Below are 17,901 nucleotides of genomic sequence, written 5' to 3'. Positions count from 1 at the left end.
TATGCATCATCGCGGTCGATCTGCCAAAAGGTAGGCGTGGACGGGCCAACCCGAGAGAGCCGTTGCTTGGTCCGCGGGTCTAGGAAAAAATTAATTTTTTTATATTATAGATTTATGATGAAATATGTATTTTTTTTTAATGAAAGTTGTAAATGTTGTCGTATTAATTGCTTTGTATAAAATTTAAAGCACGTTGCTCACTGAGACTTGGTACATGATTTTAAAACCTTCATTTCATACTTTCATTACTATTTTCTACGGTTATTAGTAGGATGCTTTCATTTTATTGTTATTTTTTGACCAAGTCAAATGGTGCTTTTGTTGAATATTTAAATTAATTAAAATAAACTAAATAAAAATATTTAAACTAATTAAGATAAAATAGAGTTGAATGGCGTAAGAGAACATTGAGATGAGCCTAAAAATTTGACTAGGGTATTTGAAAAATTAATTATGCCACGACAGTTATTGAATTGTGTAATATTATTCAAACCAAGAAATATAGTTAGGATATCGGATAATATGTTTATTCAATATAAATGTATCAAAATCCAACTTAATGTAACCACAATATTTTTGCGAAAAACCTAAAATCGACTAATTCAACGTTGTGCAAAACACATCACCTTAATGTTGACCATTTTAATGAAAGAAAACCATGTTATTTTGAAAATAACAATATGTGTATCGAGAACATTATTTCATTGAAAAAAAAAAAGAAAAGAAAAACACCACCAGGTTTTAAAACGAATTGAGAAACGCACCATTGGGTTTCTGTGAGGAAGTGAAGGTTTAGAAATGAAGGTCATGAAAAATAAAAACAAAAATTACTAAAAACTGTATGGAAAGTATGTATTGTAGGTTTGCGAATTATATAAACATACTACTACATTTAATATAAAATAATTTAGTAAATGAACGTATGATAATTATGCTTGCATCTAACTAAAATAACTCATCTTAACGTCTGGCGAAAATTCGTATAAACTTCTACTAGGCCTTATTGTTGGGTGCAATAATTGTCCCTGCTGGAAGAGCGATCGAACCGTAGTGCTTGAGCTGCTGTGCGGTTTAAAATATTTGAATTGTACCATTAGCTATAGCTTTTAGTAAAACGATAAGCACTCGGTCCTACAATTGGTATCAGAGCCAAGATCACGGGTTCGATTTCCATTGATTGCAAAAGTACAATTATTGGGGGAAGATTGTTGGGTGCAATAATTGTCACTGTTGAAAGCGATCGAACCGTGGTGCTTGAACTGATGTGCGGTTTAAAATATTTGAGTTGTACCATTACCACTGGTTATAGCTTTTGGTAAAGCGGTAATCACTCGTTCCTACAATTATTCTAGTTTTTCTAACCTGGGGAAAGGTTTCCGATCACTAATCGTTATAGAAGTAACCCTCAGACCGGGAACGAAAGAAGAATCGGTCGTAATCATCGCTTGAGGTTGTGGCATCGACAACGAATGTACACTATTAGGATTTTCTGGTACAATATAATAGTATGTCTTGATATCACGGAAGGACTATTGTGAGTGGTGAAGTGGACACAGAGAACTTCGAATGATGACGAAAATTAACAGAGAGGCAAGAGAACGGTGGTGGGAAGAACTGGTGGGAGGAGGCAGATCATGTCGCAGGTAGAAAGGGTGAGACGAAGAACTACGATGGGTGAAATATATTGAGTCATCAGATAGACAAGTGGGTTAGGATTAGCCATTTTTCCATATCACAGCTAGGGACGAGCGACTTAGCTACTCGTATTCCCGATGCTACGTGCATGGAGGAGCGGCGATTTGATGCTGCATTCCTGGCAAGGGTTGCCACTGTTACTATTGATGATGATATTCGTATGGACTCCATTTTGTATCCGTTATTCCATTGTTATCATTCATGCATCGCATGTCACTGCATTTACTTGGTATTATTACATGTCTTTTATATACGTCGTGATTTTACTGGTTTGTCATACTGGGGTCTGATCCCTGTTTTTTTTTATGTTGTGGTTGTTTTTGATGCCATAACAGGTCATTCCAGGGGATTTGACGCATCTGGTGGAGCGTCAGCGAGTGGTACCCAGTAGTCAGTTGGTTTGTGTCAGAGTTCCCAGATATCTATATATTATATTGGTTTGATACATTTGCTAGGGAGATGTCTTGTGTAGCTGTATGGTGATGTATTTATGTTGTTTTGGATTTTATTTGTGGTATGTTGTGTGTAGTCCTTGTCAGTGCGGCTGTAGGATATTTGTTTGGTTGATTGTGAACTTGATGTTATTTTCGAGCGTATATTGCTGTTGTTGTGTTTTGAAATTTTTGGGATATCCTACTTACGAGGAGGTTGTGCCGAAATTTCTGTAGGCTCAAATGAACGTTTTAAACTCGTTTTCGCTGTTTACAGTATTTAATACTTGTTGTTTGGTAATTAAATATCAATTAAGAGCATGGACTCCGACACCCTCGATCGGATTCGATATTATTTTTGACAAACGTATAAAAGTCAGAACTCGTAAGAGCAAGGAACAAGCCAGGAGTCATCGTATTCAATGATAAAGGCCAACATATTCAGAACTATGTCGATGAATTCTATTTTTTTTTTGTTTCAGAACATACATTAACATTAATAATAAAAGAGAGGAGATTCAAAATGATCTAAACCGTAGATTGATGTTGAAATTCACCTGGAACGGATGATGCACAACCCATGGCACCGGAATATGCCGACAATGGAATCTTATAAATTTATCCAACTTCAAATATTAGGGTTTTGGAGCAAAGAAATGGGATTGAGAGAAAATTTTAGGGCAAATCAATTTTTTCCAAGGCTCTTTTTTAATCTTATTTACCGCGGATAATATTTTAAACTTTTTCAGGGCAACATTAGGAGTATATTTTTTTGTGCAATCTTTAACATATTTATATTTGTGAGAAGTGTTGACCAATCAATACTTGAGATAGAAAAAATTATTTTTGATATAAAAATAATATTTTTCGCTCAAATTAACATATATTATACAATATATTTTTGATATAAAAGTAAACTTTTAACTCAAATCAGCATTGTTACATAATATTTTTCATTAATATAACTAACAAAAAATTATATTTGATATTTTTGTAGTGAAAAATAATATATTGGAAATAAAAAAATAATAATTTTCATGAGTCGGATTGAATATTCGTCTCATAAAATTGTTTCGTAAAACGATATCACAAGAGTTTTTGTGGTACTAGTAGAGATATTATATATATGTATATATGTATATATATATATATATATATATAACGGGTCTCACAATAGTTTTCATGGTATATTAGAGATATCTTACACACACACACACACATATATATATATATATATATATATATATATATATATATTTGACTTTTTTAACAAAGATTTAAATTATAAAAATATGAATATTATATAAATATAAAATTTTATTTTTAAAAAAATAGAAAAATCATATATCAAGTTCTAGCTATGATACAAGGGTCAATTTCGGAAACTACGACTTTTTCAGGTGGTGAATTGATAATTTTGCAAGTTTCTTCTCCTCAACGTTAATGGCAACTATTTATTCGTTAGGTTCAGCCTCTCCAGATTTCAAATTCAACAATTATAAATTTATAGATATATTCACCACCGAGTGTGGTATCCGATCAAACCCTAATTCAAATCCTTTTTTCTTTCCAAGATGAGCTCTGCACAGCTCTCAGGGGTAAGTACCACATAATCAGATCCGAATTAGCAATGCACAATCAACAGATCTGAATGTTAACCTGTGATTTTTTTTTAAAATTCATTTTTATTGATGTTTTTAAGGGTTCGATGTTCACTGGATTTACGAGGCTCTGCAAAGGGATGGCGGCAGTGCTGATCGGCGGCCACATTGTTGTTCAGATTTTGCCCTCTGCTGTTTCTTATCTTGCTCTTATTCCCGCGAAGTAATATCTTCTTTCTTTTTATCTCTCTACGTGTATTTGTGTGTTTTTATGCGTCCGGGTTGTTTAGGTAGCCTAACGGGAGGTGGGAGAGTTACTTTAACCTGGTATTTGTTGGTTTATGTATTTATTACTTTGTTTATTTGGATTGATTGTTGGAAACAAGTAAAATTTTGATGAATCGCTAAGTAGATGGCAATGTGAAGGTCTAAGTTGACTGAGTATTATTAAAGAACCTTTATCAGTTGGTGCAAAAAGAATTTGCCTGTTGCCTGTTGGTGCATTCATTGTAAACTTATATAAAAATTTGGAATCATTATGTTAATCATATAGTTGGATGATGAGTTTCACCAACCGGGGGAGAGATAAGTGAATTATTGCACGCAAGCCATTAATTAAGTGCAATTAGCGTCCTTTTCTTCTTTTCAACTTTAAGTATGAAAAAGGTCATAAATCCCAACACATCGCCATTATTAAATTAACTTTGTTGATGTTGAGTGGAGGCTACAACAAGCTTTACCAATGGGGGATAGTTTCGGGCATTATTGATTTTTCACATATCCTTTAACTCAGATTTAGATTCCAGGAACCATGACTCAACCATTTATTTGTGGATCTACTGTAGGACCATTCCTTTTGCTTGGAATCTCATTACCGCTGGTTACATTGAGCAATCAATATATGGAGTATGTTGTTTTTTTTGGGTTTTATTTCATTTGCAATCAACTGCATTTGCCTTTATTCTTCGTCGCTGGGTTCCAAATATTGACATTGTTTTGCAGGTAGTCATCAGCACCATTGGTCTTCTTTTCATCGGAAAGCTACTTGAACCTTTATGGGGTTCTAGAGAATTTTTAAAGTTCATTTTTGTTGTTAACTTTCTCACATCAGTCTGCGTTTTCATCACGGCTATTTCCCTGTACTACATTACAAGGGAGGAAAGTTACCTGTAAGTGACATAAGAGTACTTTTATGCAGAAACTGTATTTATGAATGCTCTATTTCCTGATCGATTCCTTTCCTGTTAATTTTTTTTTATTCATGCCTGTTCACTGGAATAAACTGTAATTTCGTAAAATATTTCAGTGCATTGTCATGTTCAGTATTCAGTCCAAATTTAGTCATTCAAAACTAGAGACCTGTCTCTGAGACTTTGACCTTTCAATCTAGCTGTTAATACCCTCCATTAATTGTTGCTACCCTGGTTATCTAAAAAGGAGTTTAAGAAAATTATAGTTTTCTAATTGTTATATTGCAGCTATATGCCTATTTCTGGTTTCCAAGGGGTTCTTTCTGGGTTCTTAGTTGGCATCAAGCAAATAGTACCTGATCAAGAGCTATCTTGGTTGAAGTTAAAAGCAAAAGTATGGACATTTGCTTTTTATGTTTTTGTTTTACACTCGAAAGTTTTAAATTTATCTCAAAACTTGAAAACACGGAGTAATATTTTCTTTTATTCTTTTACTTATGACTTATTCTACTTTTTTGCAGTGGTTACCTTCTCTGGCATTGTTGGTGGCTGTTGTTGTAAGCTTTTTTACAGTGGAGTCTGCCTCATATCTTCCTACCTTAATATTTGGCACCTACATAGGTTGGATTTACCTCAGATACTGGCAGAGTAATACAGAGATGAAACGAAGAGGTGACACAAGTGATGATTTTGCGTTTTCTACCTTCTTTCCTGAATTTTTAAGGTACTTGACCATACATCTGGTCTCATCTGTGAATAAGACTTTCTCTTCCTGTCCTTTTATTTACTGTCTCTGCATTTCAATACTAACTATGGATGATGGTCTGCAGACCTGCCATTAATCCTGTTGCTTCAATTTTCGAGCGGATGCTTTGTGGAAGAAGATCTGAAACCTCTGAAGAATCCAGGGGCTACACTTTAGGCTCATTGCCTGGTTCAGATCCTATCGAAGCATCTAGGAGGAGGTAATCTTTTCTGCTACTTTTGACTAAAGAATGATGGAGGCAGATTGCTTTACTTGCCTATGAATTGCGTGATTTTCTGTCAATTGGAGATAACGTGGTGTTTACCTTTATGATGCATGTTTTTTTCCAATTGTTTTAACATATACTGCCACTGAGCTAACTACTGCACTGCGACCTTTTTTAAGTTATTTGATATGTTGAAGAATTTGTTAGTTTTGTGGGAATAGTCTTCTTTCACACTTCGTACCCACTTTCCTTGAAAAGTTGAACTATACACCGGTATTTAGTGCGTTAAGTGAGATCGCTGGTAAATTCAAAATGAAGTTTACGAGAATCGTATAGAAGAGAGCCTTTATCATTTCTCGCGGTATGGCTGAAGAAACGAGTCCAAATCATGTCTGGTATATTTTATCCGATCCTCTCATAATTTAGTTCATTACTTCATTTCCACTTTTACTGAAATTCCTCCCGTTTCTTTATGATCTGTGATGAATAGCAGTCTGTAATATGGTTGAGAAATTGTCTTTTGACATGTTGGGCTCTATTGCATATAAAAATTGTAGAAACTGGAAATGGAATTGATGTTTGAAGTACACAAACAAGGCCTTGATTTTAAAGTTTCAATGTTGAGTACTTTAACATTAGGAAAAAGTGATGTGAGGTGTTTTGGACTCCTAACTTACTTGGAAAAGATTCTAATGCCATTTGAAATTTTGAACGTCGGGTTGGGACGAAATTAACTTTGCGGCACTGCTTCTGGTTAATCTGAAGGGAAAGAGGTGCACGTGCGCTGGAAGAACGATTGGCATCAGAGATGGCTGCAGCCGGAAGGACAGAGGTGAAACAAAACGATGATGCGACGGAAAACGTTTAAAAGCTCAGAATGGCAACCTTATTTGCTCAGTTACGGGATTGGATGGGTTTTGTACAGTATGTACTCTGTATTACTCATTTATACTTTTGGATACAAGAGGAATTTTTGCATGTTTTGATTTTTTATGACAAGAGAATAGAAAATAAAGATATCGACCTGAATCTGAATTTATTGGTTCAAAAAAATTTAAAAAATAGATTATATATTAATGTAAACTAAAAAATATAAATTTACACGTCACTGCCAAAAATAGTGGTAAAATTTGTAAAATAATTTCGATCAACATAGATGATGAAGTCATTTTTTTAACTAAATAGTTGATCGAGATTAAAAAATAAAATCCTCTCAAAAATAGCTCGGGGAAAATTAATTTAAGAAGAAATGGACATGTGCCAACTTTTGACTTGTCAAAACATTGTGCCACACGTCAGAAGCCCATTTATCAATAAATAACACGTGATGAGCACGTGGTCAACTACTCCCATCTTGAGAAATTATTTTTTAAAAAAATTAATAATCTTGTTTGTCATATTAACCAAAAAAATTTCTAATTAAACATAACTATCATCTCGTGAAAAATAACAGATAAATATAATTATTTATAATTATACCTCTCTTCTTATGTTTGTATTTATTTATATTTAATTCAACTCCTTAAATTATAAGATAAATACATATTTAAGGGTGTAAAATGCAAGGTTCCATGTCATAATTAAGCTTCAATTTTTATAAATTTAAGCCAGTTTAGTGCGACATTAAATGTAAAAAAAACTTCTAGTTTTAATATAATTTTAATTATATCAATTAATTAATATATTAAATATTACATAAACATATAATTTTTAAGAATAAATACATAGATTTTCAGGTTATCATCAAAAAAAAAAACACTAGTAAAATGTAAGACAAATATAAATATAAATTTAATAAAAGGTGTTTGCAATTAATTTTTTTTTTTCCACAAATCTAAACTATGTAAATATAATATTACAGTTGTATTTGAAAAAACCCACGGGAAGTGGATAGAATTATGCTAAAAAAAATTGATCGAAAATTGGAGAAAAATATAGTAAAATAATAGGCAAAAACTTGTGTAAGACGGTCTCACGGGTCGTATTTGTGAGACAGATCTCTTATTTTGGTCATCTATAAAAAAGTATTATTTTTTATGCTTAGAGTATTACTTTTTATTGTGAATATGGTTAGGATTGACCAGTCTCATATATTAGGATTCGTGAGACGGTCTCACATGACTGTATGAGACCCACTCAAAATAATAATAATTCTGAATAAGAAGTGGACGTCAAAGGAGATTGAATTTCCTGTTAATATTCCCGTTGAGATCCGCGTGTGGGGCCAAGATCTGCTGCGCATATTCTTCTTGCAACCCAAAGTCAACAACTTGTTATTCAAATTTGTAAAAGAAATCTAAAAGTATTAAATATATATATATATGTATTAAATAATCTTACGCAATGTTTGGATAAAATTTTACTTAACGTGCCTTTTTCTCTTAACAACTACAATCAGTAGTAATTAAACATAATTTGTAACTCTAGCTACATAGCAAAGATAATTTTTTGGGATAATTGAGAAATTATATGGTTATTAATATATTTCAGCATGCTAAGAATTCGATTGTAGGCATTTTTTCCCGCCATTGATGATGATTATAATAAAGATTATGACGTTTATATTGAAAGATACACAATTAGTATCTGAGTTGACGAAAAAGATGAAAAAAAAGCAAAAACTTGTGTGAGACGGTCTCACGGGTCATATTCGTGAGACGGATCTCTTATTTGGGTCACCCATGAAAAAGTATTACTTTTTATGCTAAGAGTATTACTTTTTATTGTGAATATGGGTAGGGTTGACCCGTCTCACGGATTATGATCCGTGAGACGGTCTCACATGAGACTCACTCTGAAAAAAATATAGATTGAACCAACCATACGAGCAATCATTGCCTTGACTTATCCAAGTTAAACTCGAACATCAATAACTCGTGATCAAGTTTTTCATAAATTATCTAATAAATTTTTCGACATATAAAATAATTTCCGAAAACAATACCAAACAACAAAATTGTTGATATCTCGTTATTTCCACACATAGCTAATGATAGTAAGAGTATTTCTCTTTTGAGACGGTCTCACGAATTTTTATTCACAAGATGAGTAAATTCTGCTCATATTTACAATAAAAAATAAATATTTTTTTTGCATAAAAATTATACTTTTTTCTGACCCAAATAGAATATGTTTTTCACAAAATTGACACGTGAGACTGTCTCACAATAGTTTTTGTGTTATAATAAATACCAAATATCACGTAACTATCCATAAACACAAACGGCTAATTCATATATAACATCAGTCTGCGTTACTTCTTCGGCTATATTTACTCATTGAGATTGCACAAAAACAGATATGGATTATCCATATATTATTATTAATGTCAAAAATGTTCATGATAGACACTTTTGAAGCAAATTTAGAACACCATTTACTCAACTTGTGCTTATCTTTGATTCAACAAGGAAGTTGGAAAGATTTTCTTATTCCCCCACAACGTACAACCCAGCATCCAAAATGTACAAACATTGGCGCGCACGCGGTAGAAACCCTAATCAAACACCAGTCCGCATGTCTCACATCATTCACGAGTCATCAATTCTCACTCACAGAACAGACATAAATAATATAATGATGTATATAAAATGAAAGATTTCGATTATCTTTGCTTTTGTCCGTTATGGCTTCCGCGGCCTCACTTTCAACTGGCCCAGAAAATTGAGAAACGAAATCTAAATTAAGGTGTTTTGTCTCGCGTATTTGTGATTTTAAGTGCTTTTTTTTTTTTTGAATTTTTTCCTGGGACCTTAGAGTTAAATTGGATTGGCGTTCTTTTTCTTGGCGTCCGAGGATTTGAATGAGGTTACGAGGTGCATAAGAAGCAATAAATTGTCAGGATTTGATGCCGCCGGAGCCTTTTCCATGGGATCGGAGAGGTTTTCGGAAGCACGAGAAATCTGGGACGGACCCTCGTTTTGGCGGTGCATACGGAGCTGGTTGGCCTCTCAGATGGCGAGACCAACACCACCCTGACGGGTCGCCGCCTTATCGCCGCCAACACTATCAGCAACAACAGCCGCGTTGGCACCCTGATTTCCGTTCTGACCCTCTTCCTCCTGGTCAGTATTCAATCGAATTTATTATTTTCTTAAGCGTGTTAGAGTCTGAATGCTGCGGTTTTTGATCGGACCATTCGGTTAACCTTCAGTTTTGTCAAATTTAGGCTCTACAGAATTTATTTTTGGTTATTTGAAATTGGTTCTGCCGTTCTGGGCAATTTTTTGAGTAATCAATGGAAAGTTGAGCTCTTTAGCCTTTAAATTATGAGGAAAAGTTTTTTCATATTACAGTCTTACGTAATTTGTGAAAGAAGACACAGGGGGACCCTGGTATGTGGCCATAATTTTCATTCATGAACATGTGTTTGGTTTTTTTGTGGATAAGGTGGGAGTAGATCTGATACGTGAAAAAAAAGAATCATTGAAAAGTTTAACTAGGGTCTGTGGTGTTAAATCCGTCCATCTTCTATTTTTTTATTGCCTTGACAAGTGCTAAAATCTTGCTTAGGCGTGATTCTTTTAGGGTATGCTTTACTTTTTTTTTTTTTGTGCTCTACGAGTTTACAGCCTTCCAGTTTTGGCTTTTAAATATTAAATTTCCTTGTTATATCTCCTGGAGGTCATGGAAAACAAGCTGGGTGGCACATGCATCATGATGAGGTTGGTCAGGGATTTCTTCCCTATGGCTCTCGATTCAGTGACAGGAACTTAGATGAAGAGAATTTTCGGCCTTACGGTCTGGGCAGTGATGGGGTTAGGCATCTCCGAAATTTCAGAGATAATAGGGGGTCCTTTAGCCAAAAATACTGGAGAGCGACCTCTTGGGAACATGCTGCATCCTCGGACGGTCCTGGAAGAAGCGCCGAGAATAATGAACAGAGGTTTATAGAGAATGCTCAAGCTCACAATAATTACGGTGCAAACAACATAAACGAGAGCAACTTATCTCATCCCACTCCTGATGAAGTCACTTCAGAAAAACCTGATTCTATCGCAAAAGAACAGCCAGATAAGGATGATGGCAACGTGGACGTGTTGGTGAGTACAGGGAAATATGACAAAGAAACGCGCTTGGGGTCAATAAATTGGAAGCCTCTGAAATGGTCAAGGTCAGGGAGCTTATCATCAAGGGGCTCTAGTCTCAGCCGCTCAAGTAGCTCAAAGAGTATGGGAGTGGACCCTACTGAGACGGCTGCTGACTTTCTGCAAAAGAAAGTGACATCAGTGCAGTCTGGTGCTGGTGCTGCTGATTTGAGGATATTTGCTGCAGCATCCTCCGAGGAACCTATTTCCAGGAAGAAGCCACGTCTTGGCTGGGGAGAGGGACTGGCAAAGTATGAAAAGAAGAAAGTCGATGGCCCTGAAGATGATGCAATAAAAAATTCCATGGTCATCAGATTCAATAATATAGAAGAAACGGTGAAAGCTCATACCATAAACATGCTTGAAAAGAGTCAAAGAGTTGCAGATTTGGAAGATTGTACCTCACCCGCATCTCCGTCTTCGATTGCTTGTAGTTCTTCCACAGGTAATATGTGGTCATTGCTACATAATTTACCTTCCTTTTATTGAGTCGCAGCCCACAAAAGTTTCGGTGGATTTGTAATGACATGGGGGCATGTACATCTGCGAGGAAGTAGAGAGCCTAGACATGATTTGTTTTTAGTGGGATATATTTGAGTATTTTTATGACTATGCTTTTAAGTGTAATATAGATAAGCTTTTCATGAATGCATGAGATTAGTGTACTTGCTTTATGATTCTAGTTTGTTTTTCATGCTAGAGAGTAGAGGTAGGCCAGGGGTTTATTTTCAATCAACCACTTTTTTTTGTCTGAGCATGCAATCACTGTTGTGACGAGTTTACAAATTTGGATCTTGAATGCGAAGTATGTAAATTTTTTTCTGTTGACTTTGTATTTGAAGAAGAAGCTATCAGTTGACTTTGTATTTGAAGAAGAAGCCATTCATTGCTAGATAACTTCTGATTGTGTTTTTTTTTTCCGCTTTTTTTAATGATAAAGTAAGCTTCTTTGTATTGCTGATGAACTCCTGGTTGTGATTTTTAATATTATTTTTTATCTCAGAATTGAGATTGACTGATTGATGACTGGTTATAATTGAGAACTTCATTTATTTGCTCATTTGGTCAGTAGGTTTCTCTTCTTCTTCTTCTTCTTCTTTTATACTTATTTCGTTTTTGTTCTAAGTGTTACAGGTATTGAAGATAAAGAAACCATCGATGGTGCAAAAACTGACCTTGGAGCATCTAATTTCAGCTGTTCACCCAGTACTGTGTCCCGGACTCCCTTTGATGGACCAACATTTAACTTGGAAAACCTGGAACTTTCATCAATATCTTGTGTGAGCTCTTTTGTTAGTGAATTGTTACAATCTGGTGATGAAAGTTCTGGGAATACTTATTATGTGGGAACCAACAAGTTGTTCTTGTGGAAGAGTGACATATCAAAAGCACTTGAAATTACAGAATCTGAGATAGATTCGCTGGAAACTGAACTGAAGTCATTGACATCAGAACGTAGAAGTTGCTGCCCTCTTCCAGATGTGTCCAGCTTGCAACCACAAGAGATCCACTTGAAACATTTTGAGGAGCAAGTTACCGATTCCAATTTTGCTTTCAGGCTTGGTCCTTTGCACCTTGTCTCATCTGAATGTACGATTGTTGAAAACGCACCTATTGCAACCGAAGCTGAGCACGTGAGGTTGCAAGTAGAGAACAACGATAACACAAGATGTGCTTCCTCAAAATGTGTTGAGGTGTCAACTTCTGCAGATGCCAACAGTTCTAGTGACTTGGTCGAAAACTATCTAGACAATTATTTGTATGACGGGAAGAATGTTGGCTGTGCTGATTATGACGAGCTGATTGTAACCAAAAGTTGTCCAGATCTTGCTGGGACCTGTGATATGCATTGTGATATACCGGATATTTATGACTCAATATTGGCTTCCAATAAAGATTCTGCAAATGTGACTTCTGAGGCTTTAAGTAAGTTAGTACCTTCCGAAAATAATATCTTCAATTTTGGAATGGGTTCTAGTGCTTCTTGCTTGCAAGGAGATCTCACAGTTATCAAAAAGAACTTTTTAAAGAGGAAGCGATTTCTAAGGTTCAAGGAGAAGGTTCTCACTCTTAAGTACAAGTTATTTCATCATTTATGGTTGCAAGGTCGACTAGTTTCTGTGAGGAAACTTCGAGCGTTGTCTCATAAGAAGTCAGATCTAATTGGGCATAAAAAGTATCGCTTCAGTTGTGATCGGATTTCTGCAGCTGGTAAAAAACATCCATCACTATGTACTTGCATAAATTTTATGTTCTCATCAATTGCTTTATATTTTTATATAGATGCAATGCACCACTCCTTATCAGTTATCAAAGGGAGGTGCATTTGGGTATAAGTATAATACACTGATACCGTAGATTTCAAATATGTTGTGAAAATTTCACCATATTCATCCAGTATTTACACGTTACAGAATGATGATGAAATAAATGTTTGAAAATGAATGAATGACTTTGCATTCTCCAGCCTTAAATACATCCAAGACACCCTTTAGAGGTGTCTCGAGCCTTTAAGTGCACGAGCCACGAAGAAGTGTTCTCTGTCATGGAATTTGATTTCATGCATTCAGTTGGCTTTCCTTCATGGAAAACTTAATGCTGATACTGGGATTAGATATCACATGGGGTTTAGAGGTCAATTTCATTTGTACTCAAATCTGAAGAGCGAGTTTTGGCAATACTTCGAAACATACAGAATACCTACTACGAATAAAGATCATATCATTATTCAATTTCATTTGGACATGAGTCTGAAAATGAGTTTAGGATACAGATTTGATTCTAAATTGGCTGTTCATCTAACAAATGACCCATTCGTAGGTATTAAATTTGACTCACTTTTCAGTGTATTTTAATCGGCACCCAGGGGGTTACTCGCGTATGCTGATGGATGGATGTAGATCTAGAGTGCTTTTGGATATATAATCTGTTGGGTCGAAAGTGTTGTAGCTGAAAATCAAGTAATTGGATGTTTTTTCTTAGCCAAAAAATTAAATTTGAAAAGATCTCCTTTTTCACTAATATGTCCATACATAAAGCTGTTTCTGTTTTTCTAAAGATACATTTTTGTAACTTTGGTTAATACACATTCTTTTAGTCTCTAATTGTTTCTGTATTGAAACTGGCCTTTAGATTAAAAATCTTAGATGCCTATGTGTGGTAACTGATATAAACTCGAGAATTTTAGTGTCACACATCTTTTTTCGCCTGTCTGCATGCACCGCATGAAATCGGGGACCTCATCTTCTTCTCACTTTATTGCTTTGTTGTAAATAATCAAATATGAGAAAGGTTAGTTCCTGACTAATTGATTTGTTGGTTGGATATGTTAGTCTTCTTTGGTGTTTGAAGTGTCTGCATTAATGATTGATGAGATATGTATCAGTGTTTACTTTGAAAATGAGCTGGTTTCTGGTTTGGAGTGGTTCGTTTCTATAGTTGTTTTGCAAATATTACTTGATTTTATTTTTGTATTTCCTTGTGCATTTTCGTTAATTGCCGGAACATATTTAGATTCCAAATTGGTTTGCGTCAGAAAATCCCTCCTGACTTTTCATTAATTCTCCATGACTATATTTACAGCTGGGAACTCTCAAACAGTCTTGGCAGAAGATATGATTGATTTTGTTAGCGGGCTGCTTTCAGAGTCCTCGTTTAAACCATACAGAAATACTTTGAAGATGCCTGCTATAATTTTGGACAAAAAGGAGATGCAGATGTCAAGGTTTATTTCAAATAATGGTCTGGTGGAAGATCCTCGTGCTCTTGAAACAGAAAGGTCTATGATCAATATCTGGACTTCTGAAGAGAGGGATATCTTCATAGATAAGCTTGCTACCTTTGGCAAAGATTTCAGGAAGATTGCATCCTTTCTAGATCATAAAACAACAGCAGAGTGTGTTGAGTTTTACTACAAGAATCACAAGTCGGACTGCTTTGAGAAAGCTATAAAGAAGTCTGACATTTTTAAATGTAGTAAGCCCCAATCGACTATATACCTGGTTGCATCGCGTAAAAGATGGGGCCATGAGGTTGCTGCAGCTTCCCTTGATGTTCTGGGTGCAGCATCAGCTATTGTGGCTAATGCCCATATAGGCGCAGAGATTCACCAGAAATGCACACCTAGGTTTTCTTTAGGTGCATCCAACGCTCACAAAGCACCAAGATCATATGATAGTCCTTTTCAGAGGTTAAACAGTCCAGATCTATGCGACAATGAGAGAGAGGCTGTAGCTGCTGATGTGTTGGCTGGTATTTGTGGTTCAATGTCGTCCGAGGCTGTGAGTTCTTGCATCCCGAGTTCAGTTAATCCTGTGGATGGATATCAGGATTGGAGGTGTCAGAGAGTTGGGTTTTCTATGAAGCGTCCGTCAACCCCTGAAGTTACATTGAGTGTTGATGACGAGTGTTCAGATGAGAGCGGTGGGGAGCTGGATTTTACTGATTGGAGTGATATGGAGAAATCAATCTTCATTCGATCCCTGTCATCTTATGGCAGAGATTTCGATATTATCTCACAATGTGTCAGAACAAGATCCAGGGACCAATGTAAGGTTTTCTTTAGCAAAGCTAGGAAGTGCCTTGGGTTGGATCTGATTCAACCTGGACAAGGTAATGCAGTCTCTGGGGATGCTAATGGAGGTGGTAGTGACATGGAAGATGCTAGTGCTGTGGAGACTGGGCCCGTTCTTTGCACTGAGGGATCAGATTGCAAGATGGAAGATTATCTTCTGCCATCTGACATGAAGTCAAGGAATGAGTACGATATAATAGAAAGCAAACGGCATTTGAAGCTTGATTCAAAGAGATGTGAGGACAATAATTGGCTAGCTTCTCGTGATCCCACGGATACTGATTCTGTTTCAAAGAATTCGTTGATGGGTAATTGTCAACTCAATAATCATGTTATGGACTTCAATGTGGATATCGTTAGACAGAATGGTGCAAATGGTGTGTGCGTATCTGTGCAGGAACTCAGTACCATGGATGTGTTCTCTGATGAGGAAACTGTACAAAAGATTGAGGAGGTGGTTGATCTTGGCCTGCGAAATGAATCAAGTGAAGGTGAGAAAGCTGCACCTGAAAACTGTACTGAAAAAACTTGTGTCGATCCACGGGACCAGAATAGCCATACAGCATCCTTGAGGTCCTCTACACTGTTCTCTGTTCCAATTAGATATCAGAAACTTTCAAATCATAATGCTTTATCAGCTGTTGGTGTTGATTGGGTTGATGGCAAGCATCCTCAGAAAATTGTTAGTACAGATGATTGTCAGCAGCAATTATCTGGTCACACATGTTCAAATCCTTGTCAGTTCCTAACAGGGTCCCCGGTTCCTGGGCCCATAGTGAATGGGGAGATAAACGGGTCTGTTATTTGCAAAAAACCAATTCCGCATCAAAATTTCCCTCATGGAAATTTGCAGTCTGCCCATCGTGCAAAGTTCTCTCTTCAGAAGTGTAGGAGCAGCTCAAGGAATCATTCCCATGATGTCGAGGCTTTGCATCCATTGCAACGACAGAGGGTTGGTCAATCTAGAACCCAATCCAGTTATTCATCTAACGTGGAAAAACCTTTTAGGAATGGTGATGTAAAATTGTTTGGTAAAATCTTAACATCCTCTGAGCAGAAATCAAATTGTAGCAGACAACGAATTGATGACAATGGTGGTCAGCATCATAAATCCAATGGCCCGACTCTGAACCTAAAATTCAGTGGTCTACAGGTCAGGTTAGATTAACCAGTATCAAAATTTGATTGTGACCACCACCTTGGCTCTGAAAATATTCCTGTTATGAATTTCGGTTTTTGGGATAGGAACAGGATGCAGACTGGACTTCCTCCTGTGACCGACTCTTCACTCTTGTTGACCAAGTATCCCTCAGCATTTAGTAATTATGCTATGCCTGCAGCAAAAGTCGAGCAGCCACCACTTCAGAGACTCGTGAAGAGCAGTGACCTCTCTTTCAACTGTGTTTCAGTTTTTCCTAGTAGAGATCTATGCAACAGCAATGGATTGACAGACCATCTAAAGAGTCGAGAGGCGCGGCCTTTTTCCACAGATATGATGAACCCACAAGATATATTTATCACTGGCATGCAAAGAAGGAATATATTGAATGTCATTTCGGGAGTCCAACAGCAATCAAGAGGGCTTGTTGGAATTGATGTTGGAAGAGGAGTACTTGTTGGAGGCCAGTGTTCTGCTGTCTCAGATCCCGTTGCTGCCATCAAAATGCACTATGCTAAAACTGAGCAATTTAGTTTGCAGTCGGGGAACACAATGAAAGAGCACGTGGAGAAGAAAAGGGGCATAGGCAGGTAGTGGTAAACCTTTTGCGGTAAAATCTCTTATTTTTCCGCAATGTAAAATAGATTTTTAGGACCGATTCAGAATCCATCTGTTTTTTCTTAGAATTCTGGATGTTGTATTGTCTCAGGTACGTACTTTGTATTTGCTGTATTTAATTGATGGAAATACAGAAATAATGTGTCATAAGCTTGGGTAGGAAGTAGGATATCTCTGGCTTGCATGTAATTTGTGCGTCAACTTGTTTTGACTTTAGTTGTTCCTACCTCTTTTAGGCAAATCAATAGACGGGGAGAGTTGGATGTTTCTCCCGAAGGACCAAATAGCGTTGCCACTTTACCGTTGTGCTGTATTGTCCTAATGCAGTCATTTCGATGAATCTTGTTCTAATTCTCCCAATTACATGTTTTTTCTCAAGTTCTAAAATCATGACATGGGTATGAGTAATCGAATCGCCCTCTATTTCACAAAAGTGTGGAGCAATAGACAACAACAAAAATGGAAGAATGCATGGGTGCAGCACGGCTAACCTAGCCGTCCTAGTACTTGAAGTTCCTATCTCATGCCCAAATACTGAGTTAAGATGATGAGGTTTATGGAAAAGGCTGTTCTTGC

At 36.2% G+C, this 17,901-nt stretch overlaps 2 protein-coding genes across 6 annotated transcripts; both read left to right on the top strand.

The window, feature by feature from the left end:
* The first annotated feature begins 3,516 nt into the window (after nucleotides 1–3,516).
* On the top strand, nucleotides 3,517–6,918 carry LOC140805174 (rhomboid-like protein 19). Its single transcript, XM_073161400.1, has 8 exons — nucleotides 3,517–3,724; nucleotides 3,829–3,950; nucleotides 4,573–4,633; nucleotides 4,730–4,896; nucleotides 5,206–5,311; nucleotides 5,439–5,641; nucleotides 5,748–5,882; nucleotides 6,654–6,918. The coding sequence occupies exons 1-8, from the start codon at nucleotides 3,701–3,703 to the stop codon at nucleotides 6,754–6,756; spliced, it is 921 nt and encodes a 306-aa protein (XP_073017501.1). The 5' UTR covers nucleotides 3,517–3,700; the 3' UTR covers nucleotides 6,757–6,918.
* Nucleotides 6,919–9,346: 2,428 nt separating this feature from the next.
* On the top strand, nucleotides 9,347–17,541 carry LOC140805141 (uncharacterized). Of its 5 annotated transcripts, XM_073161344.1 has the most exons (6): nucleotides 9,348–9,575; nucleotides 9,730–9,952; nucleotides 10,512–11,420; nucleotides 12,110–13,186; nucleotides 14,558–16,706; nucleotides 16,794–17,541. In XM_073161344.1, the coding sequence occupies exons 2-6, from the start codon at nucleotides 9,736–9,738 to the stop codon at nucleotides 17,299–17,301; spliced, it is 4,860 nt and encodes a 1,619-aa protein (XP_073017445.1). In that variant the 5' UTR covers nucleotides 9,348–9,575; nucleotides 9,730–9,735; the 3' UTR covers nucleotides 17,302–17,541. The 5 variants fall into 5 exon arrangements, with proteins under 5 accessions (XP_073017448.1, XP_073017447.1, XP_073017445.1 ...); XM_073161347.1 differs by having other exon boundaries at nucleotides 9,347–9,952; nucleotides 14,558–16,701; nucleotides 16,800–17,104; XM_073161346.1 differs by having other exon boundaries at nucleotides 9,347–9,952; nucleotides 14,558–16,701; nucleotides 16,794–17,104.
* The last annotated feature ends 360 nt before the right edge of the window (nucleotides 17,542–17,901 follow it).

The sequence above is a fragment of the Primulina eburnea genome, chromosome 11, assembly GCF_022965805.1.
Source record: "Primulina eburnea isolate SZY01 chromosome 11, ASM2296580v1, whole genome shotgun sequence".
In the NCBI taxonomy this organism is placed as follows: domain Eukaryota; kingdom Viridiplantae; phylum Streptophyta; class Magnoliopsida; order Lamiales; family Gesneriaceae; genus Primulina; species Primulina eburnea.
The sequence above is the reverse complement of the archived record's forward strand: the minus strand, read 5'-3'. Positions and strand labels throughout refer to the sequence as shown.